The 20,751-nt window shown below is 44.7% G+C and overlaps 1 protein-coding gene across 1 annotated transcript in view; it reads right to left on the bottom strand.

Moving 5' to 3' along the window:
• Nucleotides 1–20,751, bottom strand: part of LOC310791537 (NLR family CARD domain-containing protein 3-like) — a gene marked incomplete at its 5' end in the record, with an annotated part of 69,498 nt that overhangs the window by 46,633 nt on the left and 2,114 nt on the right. The window contains 2 exons of the mRNA XM_083653211.1: nucleotides 2,216–2,389; nucleotides 7,724–9,587. Of these exons, the coding sequence (XP_083509337.1) occupies nucleotides 2,216–2,389; nucleotides 7,724–9,587 (2,038 nt within the window). The remainder of the gene's footprint in view (nucleotides 1–2,215; nucleotides 2,390–7,723; nucleotides 9,588–20,751) is intronic.

Below are 20,751 nucleotides of genomic sequence, written 5' to 3' on the forward strand. Positions count from 1 at the left end.
GCTGTCACCCCCATCCTCAAAAAGCCCACCCTCGACCCCGCCAACCTCTCCAACTACCGCCCCCATCTCCAACCTCCCATTCCTCTCCAAAACCCTCGAGCGCATCGTCGCCACCCAACTTCACTCCCACCTTCACTCCCACAACCTCTATGAACCCCTACAGTCTGGCTTCCGTCCCTACCACAGCACCGAAACCGCCCTCTCCAAAGTCATCAACAACCTCCTCACTTCCGCTGACTCTGGTGCCCTCAACATCCTAGTTCTACTCGATCTGAGCGCAGCCTTTGACACTGTGAACCACTCCATCCTCCTCCAAAGGCTGCGCCAACTGGGTGTTGAGGGCACCGCACTGGACTGGCTCACCTCATACCTCACCGACAGACAACAGTTCATCTCCCTCTCCGGTCACTCCTCCACCCTCTCCTCTGTTTTGCAGGGGGTCCCCCAGGGCTCAGTCCTTGGCCCCCTGCTCTTCATCTGTTATATACTCCCCCTTGGTCACATCATCCGTCAATTCAACCTGGACTTCCACTGCTACGCCGACGACACTCAGCTCTACATCACCATCAAATCCCTCCAGAACCCACCCCTCACCCACATCGAAAACTGCATATCTGCAATAAAAACCTGGCTAACCCACAACTTCCTCCAACTCAACAGTGACAAAACGGAACTCCTCCTCATTGGCACCAAATCCACCCTCAATAAAGCTGGACCCATCACCCTCACCATTGACGACTCCACCATCACCCCCTCCCCCCTGGTTCGCAACCTTGGTTTCATCCTGGACCCCACCCTCTCCTTCGATCCCCACGTCAGCTCTGTTGTTAAAACCTCATATTTCCATCTCCGCAATATCGCTAAAGTCAGACACTGCCTCTCCCCCCTGCTGCTCAATCCCTCATCCATGCCTTCATCTCCTCCCGCCCTGACTACTGCAACTCCCTCCTCACCGGCATCACCTCCCGTTCCCTCCATAGACTCCAGATGGTCCAAAACTCAGCCGCCCGCCTGCTCACTCACACCCGGTCCCGTGATCACATCACCCCTGTCCTCCTCTCTCTCCACTGGCTCCCCGTCAAGCAACGCATCGACTTCAAACTACTCCTCCTCACCTTCAAAGCCCTCCACAGCCTAGCCCCCCCTGCCTGACTGACCTCCTCATCCCCCATCGCCCCTCACGTACACTCCGATCCTCTTCTACTGCCACCCTCACCGTCCCCCCATCCAGACTCAAAACCTTTGGTGACCGTGCTTTCTCCCGTGCCGCACCCCAACTTTGGAACTCCCTCCCCCAGACCGTCCGAGACTCTCCCTCACTCCCCACTTTCAAAACCCGACTTAAAACCTACCTGTTCTCCCAAGCTTACAACCTCCCCTACCCCTGACCACCTCCTCCAAATCATCACCCTCCGCCCCCCCCACCTGCCCCTCCCTCCTGTTCTCTTCCTCTCCTCTGCTTCTCCATACAACCTTGCCCTGAACCGCCACTGTTATTGTGTTTTTACCCACACTGTACCTGTCCCCTGTATCTGTTGCCTGTTGCCTGTATCTGTTGCCTGTATTTGTTGCCTGTGTCTGCTGCCTGTTGCATGTTTCTTGTTTTACTGTTAAGCATCTTTGAGTCTTGAAAAGCGCTATATAAAATAAATGCATTATTATTATTATTATTATAAGGAACACTGACGGACCACGTGACAGACCACCTGACCGACCACACACCAGTGGTCCGTGGTACAGTGACGGACCACACCAACTGGTCCGGACCATTCGCTTTAGCACCCCCTAGTGGTACAGACCAATGGTCTGTACAGACCACTGAAATGGCTCCAACCCCCTCTCCATTTTTCTCCGTGAGGTAAACAGAGAGAGAAGATAAAGGCTGCCCATGTGCTTATATTTATATATGATACAAAGTGGGTTGATTACCAGTAAAGCATCCTTTAAAGGCAAGAAAGCAAGTATTATATAACAGAATCAAAGAAGTTGCATAAATAGTAATCAGGTGATTTAGGGCCTATATGACTCTCCCTCTCTCCCTCTCTCCTCTCCAGAGTAAAATGATTAAGGCAAACAACATGAGTAGAATTTGAGATCTAAGCCCCTAAAACCAGATCATGTCTGATTTCAGATTGATCGACTCTATACAGACGTCCACACATTACAAAATCCATATAATATTCATATCAGCACATTATTAAATATGATGTCTGACCTCAGAGTCTCCAGTCTGCAGTGTGGACTCTCCAGTCCGGCACAGAGCAGCTTCACTTTTTTTGAATCATGCAGGTTGCTGTCACTCAGGTCCAGTTCTGTCAGATGGGGGTTGGACTTCAGAGCTGAGGCCACGACTTCACAGTGAACCCTTGTCAACACGCAGAACCTCAATCTGAATAAAGAATAAAGAAGAAGTTGAACTTCACAGCTGAGACCAGGGGCCCTGGTCTCGCAAACGCACTGATTAGTGCTTGTGCAGTGTTTAACAGTGGGCACTAGTGCAATTTGGAGGCGTGACCAAACCCTCTGCTATTCTCCCTGCTGCGCAAAATGCCTGTGTGCTCCATGCAAAATCATGAAATGGGCGTGCTTATCACCTGTGCAGGCAGGAATGATGCAGGCCACACTGATTGGTTTGATTGATGTAAAGCCCAGACCCTGGGCATCACATCAATCAAACCAATCAGATTCCCGTCTCTCACTCCCTTTAATACCGTTTGTGGGCGTGGAGAACCCGGCACATATTTGTATTAACGATCATAATCATTTTCACCTCATAATTTTCACATAAATCACCCAAATGATGTTACTTTTTAATGTGCACTCCCAGGAGTATCAAACAGGTGTTGTCTATTCACTGTAAGAATGGCACTTAACTGTTTCTGCAAATGAACTCTATCTATCATTATCTATCTATTTATTTACATTGCCAAGAGAGAATGAGATATATACTGTATAGAGATAGGGAGAGAGAGAAAGGGAGGCAAGGGATTTCTCAGATGAAGGCAGGTAATACAATAGGGCTTATTGTATTGTAGCCTATATATTCATATCTTTTCTTCACTCAGTTTAGGCTCAAGCAAATACTGAAAAGTCAAATGGAACTAGCAGCACTTACAGGTCAAGTTTGAAAAAAAGGTTTTAATCCACACAGCAGCAGTGAACAGAGGTGTTTCAGCCTGTGGCTTTCCTCAGTGTTAATGAGAGAATGGGTGTGACCTCATATATAAAACGAGGCAAATTTGAGGTTGATTATGTTTATAAGAACAATCCTTCTTGTTCTTTTGTCAAATGTTGGTAGATACATTGATGATTTGTTTTGTGTTCACTGGTTCATCTGAGGAGCTGGAGGGGTTGAAGGAATTTCTTAATTCTAGAGTTCCTACTATCACCTTCACGTTAGAGGCAAGCAGTGAGTCTGTGTCCTTTTTACATGTGAGAGTTAATACATGTGAATTACTACAAAGATAGATAGAGCCCCAGGACTTCAGAGCTGAGACCAGGGGCCTTATCGTCATAAAAGCGGTAATTTAGCGCTTGCGCGTGTTTAGCGCCGAGCGCACCACAAAATGGGGGCGTGGTCAAGTGTGTTGACATCTCACAACAATCATCACATCATTTAAAAACATCTGTGATTTGCAGCTTTTAATTGATGCAATTCAGGTTCTTTGGTTGGCTGGAAAATAGAAACGTGTTTGCAACGAGGAAACAGGGACATTTGATTGACAATAATATTGCAAGTAGGCTACAATGTCCAAGTTTTCTCAATGAATTTCCCATTAACCCCTATTTGTAGCCTATCTTTTTCCTGAGGGAGCGAGATGGGAACTGACAGATGCATGTAGGCTACTCAAAGGGGGGGAATAATTGTAGACTAATATTATAGTAGGCTATTAATTGGCATTAAGGCATTGATGATTAACTAATCTGGGCGATGCAGTATGATGCAGTATGGTGTGCGTGTGTGTACACGCGTGCGGTTTTGGAGAGAGAGGGGGGGTATATTCAATCATATTAACAAAACATTTTCACCTCATAATTTTCACATAAACTCCCCCAAAGAAATTCCACTTAAGGGAATATCAAACAGGTGTTGTCTATTCATTTTAAGCTGCAAATGAATTTGAATGAAATTGCACGATGGACATCTCCATGCGTAATTTGAACATCTCCACAGCATTGCATCAAACATCTCATCAACACCATCACATAACAATAACACTGGGCCCTATCGTGGCAAAAGCGGTAATTTAGCGCTTGCGTCGGGCGCAGCACAAATTAATGGACGTTCCCAAATCATCTGCTATTCTCCGTGATGCGCAAAATGCCACTTGTCCCAGTGTATCATCCACACAACCAATCAGTGTCGCTCCTTTCATTCCCTCCAATTCATTTGCGCAAATGTCATATGGTTGTCCACGTGCATTAGACGTTTTGTTCATATAAATAGGCTATAACATACACATGTAAAAATATTTGTTTCTTTAATAGGCAGGGATGTGTGAGAATTTAATTCTAGCCTATTTCAACATATCAAAATTGTCCCAAGTCCCAGGTTCATCTTAATAGGCTATTGCATGCGTGCAATTGCAGGGAAGGGGGTTACTGTATCACTGGCCCACACGACTTGCTCAAAGTAATCTACTGTGTGTGTGTGTGTGTGTGTGCACACACGGTTTTGGAGAGAGAGAGGGGGAGAGAGGGGGGTTAGCCCACTGTAGAAAGAGGATATCAGCATGATTGTGGTACTTTACATGTGATACACGTTTTTCAGTGAATAATAGTTGATTGCCTCATTGAGTAATCTGCTGTTACCCAATTTTAGCAGCAGAATTTGATGTCCTGGCATTTGTATTTTAATGGGACATCCGTGTGCAAAGAATTGTGCGCATGCTGACGATAGCAGAAGGCAAGGATTTTGCGGGGACACACCTGGTTTGGCTTGGGGCACGCCCACACCTGTGTTTGGCCCAGACGCTGGCGCAAAACTGGAAGGCGTCGTGCCCGACACACAAATTGGCACTGGCGGGAGGTGGACGATAGCATAAGATGCAGGGAAGATAGCATAAGACGTAAGGCGTGCAAACCCGGACTCAAGCGCAAAAAAGCGGATAGCGCTTGTACCAAGATAGGGCCCCAAGGATTTCCCGTGCACTGCTGGAGCAGTGCGGAGAATAATTGTGCACTCAGGTGCAGCAGGGTTTTAGACCTGCTTTTCAGAGCTCTAAGCACAAAGAATTGAGCAAACGTGAGGATTTAGCATGGCCACGCCTGGTTTACCTTAAGGCACACCCACAGGTGCGCCGGGCCTGAAAACCCAGAACCCAGAACTTCAGAGCTGAGGTCTCAGAGTTCACAGACAGAAAGACTGTTTACACATTTAATGTGAAATGAGAGATTATCAAAGCACTATTCAATTTAGGGTCTTATGTGAGTAATTGTGTGCCTCAGAAAAGAGAGAGAATTACTTTCAACCCTAACCACCAAAAATCGACACTTTTCTACAAGGTCTGGGTTTCCATTTCGTCATTGAAGAGAGCGGAGCGCGCGGTGCTAAAATGCATGATCTTATCACGTCATAAGATTTAATCGAATCACACACACGCATGCACGCACGCGCGCACACACACACTGACACACACACACACACACACACTCCATCTCTCTCTCCTTCTCTCTCTCTCTCCGTTAACGGAGAGAAGTCTCCTCCGAGCAGTCTGCTCTGAGAGAGAGAGGAAAATACCTGCTGCAGACGGGACACGCCCACACAGTCCGCGGGAGAAAATACACTCTAAAATATAATTGATTCTCATGACTTTTGCCATGACTGTCAAACCTAAATTTATATACTTTGCGACGTTCATCATCGTTCAAATTTGGTTCCTGTGATGTGATGAACTCAAAATGCTAAATAAAATAAAAATATTTCTGGTTTCCAGGGACTTTAATGTATAAGCATAAACCAAACAGAAAATAATACATGAATGCAATTGTATCATATTAAAGCATTTCTGTAAAAAACAGTTTAAGAAAATAATGAAAAATGATGGAGATTTCAGTATGTGGTAAAACAGCTCAGTAGAACAGCCTGACACCATTAGAGTCAGTCTGGCTTCACCACAGATTTGGTTGGGGTTTAGTAACTTTTAAAGTTTTGAGCCTACAGCATCATATTTACCACTTTGTCAGCTCGGTCATGTGACTCTCTGTAATTATGATATTTCTAACATGAGCTGAAGGCAGGAGAAGACTGGGGGAAAACTTTCATACACAAGTAGTTAGTTAGCTAGCAATCATGTCACGGTGCCAGGGTCTGCATGGGAGATTAGTTCCTGTACACACACACACACACACACACACACACACACACACACACACACACACACACACACACACACACACACACACACACACACACACACACACACATATATACTGTATATATATCTATATATATATTTTTTTTATACAGTTTATATATAGGCTATAGTTTATATAGGTGTGTATATATATGGTTTATATAATACATTAGTATTATTACTAGTATTGTCTTTTAAATTGGCACTGCACTTTTAACATCTTAACACTGCTTTTGTCAGTTTTTATTATATGTGTCTGTGTGTTTTTAATGTGTTTTGTAACATGCACCTGAGCCTGGTGGAAGGAAAAATGTCTGTTGCGTTGTGACAGACAATAACGTTTTTGAATCTTGAATCTTAATCATTGGTATGAAATATTGTAACTCTGATGGTGTCAGGTATGAAGGTCACTCTAGTCTACACCAGGGGTTTTCAAAGTGTGGGAGACTGTGCCTCCCCTCAGAGAACATATAGACCAACACCCCCCTCCCTCCTCCCCACACACACACACACACACACACACACACACACACACACACACACACACACACACACACACATACACACATACACACACACACAGACACACACTCTCTCTCTCAACATTTATTATTGCCATTATTAGCTACTATTATTGTTCTATGCTCCACTCGGGCATAACGAGTTCCAAAGATGTAAACATCTTTATCCTAAATTCTTTAATATTTTAAAACCTATTTATGCTGCTATTTTCAAATATCCTCTTTTAAACATTGTATACATCTGTATCCACTCTGAAGGACTTTTAATCGTTTTTTTTAATCATATTTATTATAACTAGCAGGATACCCGCCCCGTGCAGTGTATCGAGTAAATGTTGCTTTCTCTGCATGTTCATCCTCTATGGACTGTGTCTGCAGCCAGGCTGGCCAGCGTGGACAGACAGTTCTCCAGCCCCATAAATCTTGTAGAATTGGTCTGAAATAGCTCCCCAACAGATACAAAAATATGACCATATATGTGTTTGATGTACATACAAATAACTGCCGCAATCGGATTGGTGAAACGCGCATTTAAAAAAAATTGTGTTTTCCTTCTTTCTGGTTTCTCCTCTGACAGCCTGAGCTCACCTCACAGAGGCAGTCAGACTGTGGGCGCTGTGCCCCCGGATGAAGCCACGGTCTGCGTGACGTAAATTCCGTCATCAGAGGGTGTGCGCCCAGGCTCTCTGCAGACAACCACGTACACTACTTTTACTGCGTGGACATGTCCGGTGGAGGCTGTGTATTTTCTTATATTTTTTTCGTGTCACGTCAGGGGAGGCGCGCCTCACACATTTAAAACCGCTGGTCTACACTGTTCTATACTGTTACTAACAGAGTACTAACCGAGCCTTCCTGCAGTTCCTCACAGCTGGAATCAGTCTCTGTCGCCCCAATGATGATGTGTTGTAGGCCTCCAGGTCGAACACATCCAGAACCTCCTCTGACATCTGCAGCATGTAGGCCAGAGCTGAGCAGTGGATCTCAGAGAGTTCACTCTCTGATCTGTTCTCTGACTTCAGGAACTTTTGGATCTCCTGGTGTACTGACTGGTCATTCATCTCAATCAAACAGTGGAAGATGTTGATGCTTCTTTCGGGAGAGGTTAAGAAATTTGCATCTTTCTCATCATCACTGTTCATCTCCTTCAGGTTGCTGATGGCTCTCTGGATGCTTTCAGGCCTGCTCTCTGTCTGACCCAGCAGGCCTCGTAAGAGTTTCTGGCTGGACTCCAGTGAGAGGCCATGAAGGAAGCGGACAAAGAGGTCCAGGTGGCCATTTTTACTCTTCAGGGATTTGACCATGGCTCTCCTCAGAAAGACATCCAGGGATTGTTCACCATCTTCTTCTTCTTTTTCTTCCTCGTCTTCTTCTTCTTCTTCTTCTTCTTCTTTCAGGAATGTCTCCAGTACCCTCTCATCCCCGTTTGTGTGACAGTGGAACATGTAGACAGCAGCGAGAAACTCCTGAATGCTCAGATGGACAAAACAGAAGACCTTCTCCTGCTGGTACAGCACACACTCCTCTTTAAAGATCTGTGTGAAGACTCCTGAGTACACTGAGGCTGCTGTCATATCAATGCCACACTCTTTCAGGTCGGCTTCATAGAAAATCAGGTTGCCCTTCTCCAGCTGCTCAAAAGCTAGTTTTCCCAGAGCAAGAATCATCTCCCTGGTCTCTGTAGTCCAGTGTGGATCTGTCTCAGCTCTCCCATGATACTTGATGTTCTGCTGTTTGCACTGAACCAGCAGGAAGTGGATGTACATCTCAGTCAGGGTCTTGGGCAGGTCTTTTCCCTCACTGGTTTTCAACAGATCGCTCAGAACTGTAGCAGAGATCCAGCAGAAGATTGGGATGTGGCACATGATGTGAAGGGTCCGTGACGCCTTGATGTGTTTGATTATTCTTTTGGCCTGCTGCTCATCTGTGAATCTCTTCTTGAAGTACTCTTCCTTCTGTGGGTCAGTGAAGCCTCTCACCTCTGTCACCATGTCAACAAACTTTCCAGGGATCTGATTGGCTGCTGCAGGTCGTGTGGTTACCCAGATGCGAGCAAGGGGAAGCAGATTCCCCTTGATGAGGTTTGTCAGCAGCACATCCACTGAGGTCGACTCTGAAACATCAGTCACAACCTTGTTGTTCTTGAAGTCTAGAGGAAGTCGACACTCATCCAGACCATCAAAGATGAACACAACCTGGAACTTGTCAAAGCTGCAGATTTCTGCTTCTTTGGTTTCAGGAAAGAAGAGATGAAGAAGTTCCACCAAGCTGAACTCTTTATCTTTCAGCAGATTCAGCTCTCGGAAAGTGAACAGAAATATGAACTGTATATTGTGGTTGGCTTTGTCTTCAGCCCAGTCCAGAGTGAACTTCTGTGTTAAGACTGTTTTCCCAATGCCAGCCACTCCCTTTGTCATCAATGTTCTGGTTGGTTCATCTCTTCCAGGTAAGGGATTAAAGATGTCTTCACATCTGATGGTTGTTTCTGGTCTCACTGGTTTCCTGGACGCTGCTTCAATCTGTCTGACCTCATGTTCATCATTGACCTCTCCACTCCCTCCCTCTGTGAGGTAATGCTCTGTGTACATCTGATTCAGAAGTGTTGGGTTTCCTGCTTTAGCAATGCCCTCAAACAAACACTGAAACTTCTCCTTCAGACTGGATTTGTGTTTTTGTTGTGGGTGTTGATGTTGATGTTGATGTTGAGTTTCTGAAAGAACAAAGAACATCAGTGAGCAGATGTTTTGGTAAACATGAGAAATGTGAACATTTCCTGGTAAATGTGTATCTCCACTCCATGACATCTCTTCAGCTCATCAGTGGTGAGCGGACAAACAGGTCCTGGTTGTGTGCAGCTCAGTGTGAAAGACAACTGGTGTGGTGCTGTTGTGTTTCCCAGTGTGCACCACTGTGTTCAGCATATTACACTCATATTAACAAATTAATAATTTTACCAGATTATCCAGAGGGATTCTGCTCATTGACCTTTAAATCTTGTAATGAATATATCTTGTTTGGCAAATGTTTATATTTTCAGCAGAGTTTGGACATGCTCATGGCTTCTATCATTTTAAACTATAGCCACTATAAACTGTAAAGTTCCAAGATGAAGGAGGGCTAAACTCAGTTTATTTATCTTGTGTTCTTGTTGGAATGGATTTGGCATGTTCCAAACCGATGACTCAAATACATTCAGAAAAAAATTAACAGGTCTTAACAAGTCAAATGAGATCAAAATGAGCAAAGCTCAAATATAATGTTCTTCTCTCTCTAATAATTTGTTTCTTGTTTGGTTATATGTTCTTTCTTTGTTGCGGTTGAGAACTGTGGCTTGACAGCATCTTCCAGCTACAGCTTGTGCACCTGATTCAAATGAATTAGATGAGGCGCCCCAAATGATTTGTTCCTATATTGTTTTGTCAATTCTTTCACTTATAGGTGGCATCATTGTCTTAAAAACTAAGCAAAACTCTAACAGACATAAATCACCCATTCTCCACCACCTCCCCTCTCTCTCCATGACATTAAAGCTGTTAAAGACTCTTACTCCTCTGCAGCTCCTCAGCCAGCTCCTCCTGCTTCATTCTCCTCAGGAAGAGCAGTGTGATGTTTAGAAAAGCCTCTGTGCTCCCCCTCGGCTCTTCCTCCACACCATCCACCTCCTCCTCCTCCTCCCTCTGACTCTCTGAGCATTCTGCCTCATCTGGACTCAGAACCCTCCGGAACCTTCTCAGCTCCATCTTCACAAAGGTGACGATGTTCTCCTCAAGCAGCTGGAACAGAATAATATACATATTAAACCTTCATACTAAAATCTGCAGACAAAATTACATCCATCTTCAGAGACTGAAAGCCTGCACTGATCTAAAGAGTGCAGCATGGAGATTCAACATGAGCTCACAAATAATTATGGAATAGAAATGTTGACCCACAGCACAAAGCCTTCTAGTTTCACAACAATGGCTCTAAAATTGTTGAATGTGAACATCAGTTTCGGCCTCAGTCCACAGCTACTTCCTGGTTACTGAGCCGGCCGTGACCACCGAGTTGCCCCAGTAGCGAGTTGTGGGAGCCTAATCCTCGCCTCACCCCCGCCTCGGTCCCGCCCTCTAGTGGCCAAACAAACTTTACTTTTGAACAATTTTAAATGTGTTTTGGTTAAAGTAGAACGTCTGGGCTGTGGACCCACGTTACTATGTCACAATTCTTTGTGAGACTAAGTTGGGACATTATAATGACCAGAATGGTTTATATGCTACGCCCTGCAGAAAATTACAATCATGACAGTAGTTAGATAACTTTCTTAATTTTAGAAATTCATCTTTCTTTCTTTCTTTCTTTCTTTCTTTCTTTCTTTCTTTCTTATTCTTAGTACTTATTAGGATTTTGCTTATATTATTGTAGTACTGTGTACTCACTGGTTTCCTGGATGCTGCTTCAATCTGTCTGACCTCATGTTCATCATTGACCTCTCCATTCCCTCCCTCTGTGAGGTAATGCTCTGTGTACATCTGATTCAGAAGTGTTGGGTTTCCTGCTTTAGCAATGCCCTCAAACAAACACTGAAACTTCTCCTTCAGACTGGATTTGTGTTCTTGTTGTGGATGTTGAGTTTCTGAAAGAACAAAGAACATCAGTGAGCAGATGTTTTGGTAAACATGAGAAATGTGAACATTTCCTGGTAAATGTGTATCTCCACTCCATGACATCTCTTCAGCTCATCAGTGGTGAGTGGACAAACAGGTCCTGATTGTGTGCAGCTCAGTGTGAAAGACAACTGGTGTGGTGCTGTTGTGTTTCCCAGTGTGCACCACTGTGTTCAGCATATTACACTCACATTAACAAATTATTAATTTTACCAGATTATCCAGAGGGATTCTGCTCATTGACCTTTAAATCTTGTAATTAATAGATCTTGTTTGGCAAATGTTTAGATTTTCAGCAGAGTTTGGACATGCTCATGGCTTCTATCATTTTAAACTATAGCCACTATAAACTGTAAAGTTCCAACATGAAGGAGGGCTAAACTCAGTTCCTTTATCTTGTGTTCTTGTTGGAATGGATTTGGCATGTTCCAAACCGATGATGACTCAAATACATTCAGAAAAAATTAAACACGTCTTAACAAGTCGGTTGAGAACTGTGGCTTGACAGCATCTTCCAGCTACAGCTTGTGCACCTGATTCAAATGAATTAGATGAGGCGCCCCAAATGAGTTGTTCCTATATTGTTTTGTCAATTCTTTCACTTATAGGTGGCATCATTGTCTTGAAAACTAAGCAAAACTCTAACAGACATAAATCACCCATTCTCCACCACCTCCCCTCTCTCTCCATGACATTAAAGCTGTTAAAGACTCTTACTCCTCTGCAGCTCCTCAGCCAGTTCCTCCTGCTTCATTCTCCTCAGGAAGAGCAGAAAAGCCTCTGTGCTCCTCCTCTGCTCCTCCTCCACACCATCCACCTCCTCCTCACTCTGACTCTCTGAGCATTCTGCCTCATCTGGACTCAACCTTCTCAGCTCCATCTTCACAAAGGTGACGATGTTCTCCTCAAGCAGCTGGAACAGAATAATATACATATTAAACCTTCATAGTAAAATCTGCAGACAAAATTAAATCCATCTTCAGAGACTGAAAGCCTGCACTGATCTAAAGAGTGCAGCATGGAGATTCAACATGATCTCACAAATAATTATGGAATAGAAATGTTGACCCACAGCACAAAGCCTTCTAGTTTCACAACAATGGCTCTAAAATAGTTGAATGTGAACATCAGTTTCTGCTTCAGTCCACAGCTACTTCCTGGTTACTGAGCTGGCTGTGACCACTGAGTTGCCCCAGTAGAGAGTTGTGGGAGCATCATCCTCGCCTCATCCCCGCCTCGGCCCCGCCCTCTAGTGGTCAAACAAACTTTAATTTCAACAATTTTAAAGGTGTTTTGGTGAAAGTAGAACGTCTGGGCTGTGGACCCACGTTATATGTCACAATTCTTTGTGAGACTGTGTTGGGACTTGGGACATTATAATGACCAGAATGGTTTATATGCTACGCCCTGCAGAAAATTACAATCATGACACTAGTCAAATAACTTCTTTAATTTTTAGAAATCCATCTTTCTTTCTTTCTTATTCTTAGTACTTATTAGGATTTTGCTTATATTATGGTAGTACTGGAGGTGTACCGTTAGGGGGGGCTGTAGGGAAAGTACTGGACTGACATATTTGGGTCAAAGGTTTCTCTTGTCCATGAAATGACATCATCCTAAGATGAAGGAAGAGCAGCTGATGTTGATGATACTGATTGAGGACGCCGACAGATGAACCACATGGATCAAAAGCAGTCTGGTAGCTGAAGTGAAGCTACTGTTTCTTGAGGACAGCTGGTCGTGTGTGGACACAGACCTGTGAAGCTATGTTTCTTGAGGACAGTTGGTCGTGTGTGGACACACAGACCTGTGAAGCTATGTTTCTTGAGGACAGTTGGTCGTGTGTGGACACACAGACCTGTGAAGCTATGTTTCTTGAGGACAGCTGGTCGTGTGTGGACACACAGACCTGTGAAGCTATGTTTCTTGAGGACAGCTGGTCGTGTGTGGACACACAGACCTGTGAAGCTATGTTTCTTGAGGACAGCTGGTCGTGTGTGGACGCACAGACCTGTGAAGCTATGTTTCTTGAGGACAGCTGGTCGTGTGTGGACGCACAGACCTGTGAAGCTATGTTTCTTGAGGACAGTTGGTCATGTGTGGACGCACAGACCTGTGAAGCTATGTTTCTTGAGGACAGTTGGTCATGTGTGGACGCACAGACCTGTGAAGCTATGTTTCTTGAGGACAGTTGGTCGTGTGTGGACGCACAGACCTGTGAAGCTATGTTTCTTGAGGACAGTTGGTCGTGTGTGGACGCACAGACCTGTGAAGCTATGTTTCTTGAGGACAGCTGGTCGTGTGTGGACACACAGACCTGTGAATCTATGTTTCTTGAGGACAGCTGGTCGTGTGTGGACACACAGACCTGTGAATCTATGTTTCTTGAGGACAGCTGGTCGTGTGTGGACACACAGACCTGTGAAGCTATGTTTCTTGAGGACAGCTGGTCGTGTGTGGACACACAGACCTGTGAAGCTATGTTTCTTGAGGACAGCTGGTTGTGTGTGGATGCACAGACCTGTGAAGCTATGTTTCTTGAGGACAGTTGGTCATGTGTGGACGCACAGACCTGTGAATCTATGTTTCTTGAGGACAGCTGGTCGTGTGTGGACGCACAGACCTGTGAAGCTATGTTTCTTGAGGACAGTTGGTCGTGTGTGGACACACAGACCTGTGAAGCTATGTTTCTTGAGGACAGTTGGTCGTGTGTGGACGCACAGACCTGTGAAGCTATGTTTCTTGAGGATAGCTGGTCGTGTGTGGACACACAGACCTGTGAAGCTATGTTTCTTGAGGATAGCTGGTCGTGTGTGGACGCACAGACCTGTGAAGCTATGTTTCTTGAGGACAGCTGGTCGTGTGTGGACACACAGACCTGTAAAGCTATGTTTCTTGAGGACAGCTGGTCGTGTGTGGACGCACAGACCTGTGAAGCTACTGTTTCTTGAGGACAGCTGGTCGTGTGTGGACGCACAGACCTGTGAAGCTACTGTTTCTTGAGGACAGCTGGTCGTGTGTGGACGCACAGACCTGTGAAGCTATGTTTCTTGAGGACAGCTGGTCGTGTGTGGATGCACAGACCTGTGGAACTGATGATTAAGACTGTTTTGTAACTAACGTAGCAGAAGCTACGGGAGTAGCAAGCAACTCCACGTGACATTATAGAGTTGCACCTTCTCAAACTAATAGGATATTTGATCATCTACATGCAACACTTATCACATTTGGGGATTGTGGATTTCCTAAGCATCCAGCCTTTGAATGAAGACCAGAACAAGCGACATCCGAAGTGGTCCAAATGAAACCGACGCCATGGAGCTGCGTATCACCAAGCCAACCATGCCCCAGTTCAGAGCAACGCCATGACGGATAGCGCAGAAGATCAAGAAGACCAGTGAATTAATGAACTGTAATCTTTACCCTGCTGCCTAAACAGCGATCACTTGCAAACACATAAGTGAGTAAGTTTCACTCTCACGTCAGTAAACTAGAGATAGAGATTTCATCTTACATTAGGGCTAAAGGCTAATGGTAAGGGAGGACATAAGACTTAATGATTGGGTTAGGCTAGCGGTTCTCAAAGTGTGGGGCGTGTCTCCACTGGGGGGCGCAAGACAACTTGAGAGGAGGCGCGGGCGTGAGTGGAAACATCTGAGAGAAGAAAATGCGCAACCAGAGACGGTGGGATATCAAATCTCTGGCGCTACTTGGCCATGCTGCACAATGGCTACGCAGCCTCCACCGCACGAATCAGCCAGGGGCGGAGCTCCTGCAGTCTGGCTGCCTGAGGCGAGTGAGGAGCTGTCAGAGGAGAAGCTCCAGGGAGAAGGGAATCATGATTTCTTTAAATGTGTGTTTCACAAATCCAATCACGGCAGTTCTTTGTATGTTCATCAAGCACATGTGCTCATGTTTTTGTATCTGTTGGGGAGCTATTTCTGATCAATCTTATGACATTTATGGGGCTGGGAAACTGTCCGCGCTGGCCAGCCTGCAGCACACGATACAGGTTTAATGTGCAGAGAAGCAACATTTACAGGTACACAGATACACTGCATGTAGTCTCTTAAGACGGTTTGCTCTCGCAATTTTCAAATGCTTCCGACTAAACGTCTGTAATTGTAACTGGGAAAACTTGGTCAAAACGGAAAGAGAAACTCAGGGAAAGTAATGAGCGATGATAGGGTGATATCCTGGATGTCTCGCCTAAAGGCAGGTGATTGGAGAAATCAGAGCGGATGTCCCGCCTCATCTGCTCGTATTTCTTGAATCACCTGCATCGGTTCAAACTTCCTCCGGTCTGAAGCGTTTTTTCCCCACAACTTCCTTTGACCATGTTCAGTGGGCGTGAATTAGACTGTCTAAGGTGCATTCATAGAATGTAGAAGAGACAGTCTGGCTTGAGGCTACACTGCACGGGACGGGTATCCTGCTAGTTAGAATAAAGATGTGTTAAAAAAAGAAGAAAAGTCCTTCAGAGTGGATGGGGCAGTGGTTCAAACCTTGCGCAAATTGAACACCTAATAGTCCAGCAAATTTGTAGAGCACATTCAGGTGAACACGTGGAAAAAAAGTTGCCTGAAAATTGGAAAAACAGCCTGGGAGTTACAAACGGGTGTGAAGTTACGGCATATTTTGTGTTAGGCCACACCCACTTTTTACATTTGCGGCGCCCCCTTTTGGTCAAATTGCGAAATAGCATGTCAGAAATGCCATTCCAGATGAGGCTGAGCAGTTTGCAACCGATTATGCGAATAGACTTGATTTACCGCTATTACATGCTTACACTATAGACCCCGCCCACTTTCACCAATGATGACAAAACTCCTGAATTTGACTAGGACATCCTCCTTGATATATCTGCCAAGGCATAACTTAGTAACTCCTAACCATAATAACTAGCTGTGATGATACAGTAACATCTGACCTTTTTGTAACAGGTTGATTTCACTTGATGGTGAAGTACAGGGTGTTTTTGTGTGTAGCTGAGGTAACGTGTTATTTTATTTTCACACCATAAATATGGAGTCCAGGTCTGTTTGATGCTCCTGGGCAGAATGACCACTGGAAACCTCTGACCTCTCCTCGACTCTGTTGAGAAGACATGATGTACACACACACACACACACACACACACACACACACACACACACACACACACACACACACACACACACACACACACACACACAATGAACTCAACTGTGTAAATGCTGCTCTGATTGGATGTGATGAAGGATCGGACCAATTCTACATCTGATGACTGTGAATCTGACAACAGCATCTGTTGTGATCATCAGTTTCAAATAAATACCTCAGATCAGTAGAGTGCTGTCCATCTTTGAAGTTATAAGGGTGAGGCATAGACCAGTCACTCTTCATGGACACACAGCTGGGCTCAGGGGAGTCTGCTCTCTCCTGCTGCATCCTGAGAGAAACACATTATGAACATTGTGAAGGTATCTGTGTCTTTATGAAGAAGACAATCAGGATGGGCTCTTCACAGGTTAATCGGTTCAGGAGAGGCAGGCACACAGACTGCTGGTGGTTCAGCTGGTAGCTAGGCTGCTGCTGGGGCTTGGCCTGGTAGCTAGGCTGAAAATCTATGATGCTGAGGAAGCTCTCATCATCTCAGGTAAAGAGCTCCTCAGCCAAGGCTTAGCGAACAATTGCCTGCAAGCTGCCTGTCTGGACTCATGACTAGAAGCCCTTCCCTAACCACACACATTTTTATAAAACATTAGGTTTAGGCAAGTACAACAATGTGGTTAGGGTTAGGGTTTGGTTATGGTCGTGGTTAGATAAGAAAACCCTAATCTTAACCACATCTTTTTTACTTGTCGCACATTTTCAGGAAGAAGCAATTGTGGAGACCAATCAAATGAGTTTGAGGCGGGGTTTTCCCGGCCCATACTAGGAGGAAATGTTGGTCCAGGAACAACCAGTTCGTGCTGCAACAAGTACGTACAATTTGCACCTGTGTGAGACATGATTAATGAAACAAAGCAGTGTTTGCCTACTATTTCTCTCACTTAATATAGCTCCTTCTAATGGAGAATATGTCAGATGAAAAGTGTCAAATGGAACTGGTGTTGTCAGGTCTTGTCTGGTCTTTTGCTTGTGGAAGAAGAAAGGAAGAATAAGGAGAAACCACACTAAATAGGTATCCTGCAGCGGGAGGCGATGGACTTTCCCAAAGTCACGTCGTGAAAATATCCGTGTATTGGAATGATCAGATGAGATGAAGTTGGGAAATGAGCAGAGTGTTTAGTGTGTTTCTCTACCCCTGACCAGCCAATCAGAGTGATTTCTCTACCCCTGACCAGCCAATTTAGAGTGATTTCTCTACCCCTGACCAGCCAATCAGAGTGATTTCTCTACCCCTGACCAGCCAATCAGAGTGATTTCTCTACCCCTGATCAGCCAACCAGAGTGATTTCTCTACCCCTGACCAGCCAATCAGAGTGATTTCTCTACCTCTGACCAGCCAATCAGAGTGATTTCTCTACCCCTGACCAGCCAATCAGAGTGATTTCTCTACCCCTGATCAGCCAACCAGAGTGATTTTTCTACCCCTGACCAGCCAATCAGAGTGATTTCTCTACCCCTGACCAGCCAATCAGAGTGATTTCTCTACCTCTGACCAGCCAATCAGAGTGATTTCTCTACCCCTGACCAGCCAATCAGAGTGATTTCTCTACCCCTGACCAGAATTGAGGTAAAGCGCACAACTCCTTATATGAAAAACAGACCGGGTGCCTGGATAATAGATAACAATGAAAGAGGAGAGCCGGCACTCACGGTAGGCTAATTTGAAAAAAAGCCTTTTATTGGGCAGAGAAAAATCTGACATTTCGGCGGAAAGCCTTTGTCAACCTTGTCCTCTACCCCTGACCAGCCATCTGGATTACCAGGTGCCACTCTTCAACTCGGCCAAGCATAACGTTATAATCCACCGAGCAAATCTAGAAGTGAGTCGCATTATTAACGTTAAACCCAGTCTTCTTCTGTTGAAACACACGACGACGGTGTAAAAATTGTGCTGCTTATTTACATATTTATATATATATATATATATATATATATACTGTATATATACTCTCTCTATATATATATAGTGGGTAAACTACTCACCTTGGATAGTTTACATGTATGTATTTACCACTACACTGGTTTAGACAGAAACTATGGAGGCATTTTTGCAGCAAAACACCTGAGAACTTGCATGATGTAATTTATACTCAAAGAGTATTCACACATCTGTGTCCTAAAGTTTAATTCACTAAAGATTTATTGATCTGCAAGGGACAATCTGAATACGTATGTGGTTTGCGTGGGTGGAGGAGAGGGAGGGGCTACTCCAGAGGGAGGGGCTACTCCGGGCTTTCCCAAACTTGGGGTCGCATGGAATTCAATTGGAGTCCCCTAAAATTTCTAGTAATTGATCGATACAAATAATTATTGTTATAATAATAAAAACAGCACACACACAATTTAAAACAACTGAAGCTACCCTACGTTTTCACAAAAGTGTCAGCTAAAATAAATGACAGAATGTAAATATACATACCGTTAATTGTGATGATAGAGAAATAACGTGTGACCCCCGTATGAATAGAAAATACTTTCTTCAGTAGGGAGGTGGCCTTTTGAGCGATAGATACATAGATGTATAGCTTATATACATCATATAAATTCTCCACATCAATATGCTGCAGCAACTGAGCTGTAGGCCTGTTAGTGGGCTCTGTGTTCACCAGATATAGCCCATATCTGTAGCCTACTTAGCTCTTTTTCAATTTTCATTATTCATTGTTTAATTTGAGTCATTGTTTGTTCAGCATTAATTTGAGCTCACCTCAATAGTGTAGGATATCAAATAACATTTCCTCATTGCAGTATAACCAGTCCTCTTACCTTGTGTCTGAAGGTCCAGGTTCATTACTGAAACCTGGAGGTCTGTCTTTAGACCAGTCAGTCTTCATAGACAGACAGCTGGGTACTGGAGACTCTGCTCTCTGGTGGGTGGCGGGGGATGCTGTTGAAAAATGTAAAAGTAGATTTGAAATGTTCGTGGAGGTACTGCAGGGGGTCCACCAATTTTCATCAAAATATATGTGGAAATTTTAGAAATGCATTCTAGACAAAAATAATAAAATTGAGACTCACAGTCTAGGTTTCCAGGTTCATTACTGAAGTATATTAAATCATCTTTAGACTGATCACTCTTCATAGACAGACAGCTGGGTACTGGAGACTCTGCTCTCTGCCTGTGGTGCTGACCTCTGCAAACACAAATGTTTGATACATACAGTATCATCATTAGCTCTAGTAATTATAATAATTAATTGATTGGATGTATATAGTGCCTTTCTAGACACTCAAAGCGCTTCACATATCAGGGGAGGGAGGGGGAGGGAACTCAGCTCATCCACCACCGATGTGTAGCACCCACCTGGGTGATGCACAGCAGCCAGTTTGCGCCAGAACGCTCACCACACATCAGCCTATCACGGTGGAGAGTTGAGGACTGAATGTGCCAATTAAGTAAGGAGGGATGATTAGGTGGCCATGATTGAAGAAAGGCCTGTTTGGGAATTTGGCCAGGGCTCCGGGGTTCCACCCCTACTCATGTGAAGAGTGCAGATGGGATCTTTAATGACCACAGAGAGTCAGGACCTCGGTTTAACGTCTCATCTGAAGGACGGTACCATTTGGACCAGAGGGGAAGAGCACCTCCTACTGGTCCTCCAACACCACATCCAGCACCAGTCTCCCATCCAAGGAGTATCCTAGGCCAGACCTGCTTAGCTTACCAAGGAAGCCAGTAATGTAATGCAGGAGCCACTGGTGCTGAATGTGTGTAAAGACACACAACTTCTTGCAACGTTGCACATTGTCAGTTTTTCTGACATCTGGAGTTTTTGATAACATGGTCTGTTGATAAGTGTCCAGGATGCCAGGTTTTGCATCAGTGGTATCCACGGCAACAAATGAGGAAAGATGGCCCCTCCCATTCAGGTCTCTGCAAACTCTACAAACTCATGTAGTCCCACTCAGTCAACGTCGGGGCCGGGTACGCTTTAGAACTGAATGCCCTTCTGGTATAAATAAAGTCATCTGAATCTGAAACAAGCTGCTCTCACCCTGTTAGGTAGTAGGACCTAACACCATTTCTAGATCAGAGGTTAAACTCAATGGTGTTTCATTGTAGTAGACAGAATT

Source organism: Poromitra crassiceps (genome assembly GCF_964638095.1).
Source record: "Poromitra crassiceps genome assembly, chromosome: 16".
Classification (NCBI taxonomy): domain Eukaryota; kingdom Metazoa; phylum Chordata; class Actinopteri; order Beryciformes; family Melamphaidae; genus Poromitra; species Poromitra crassiceps.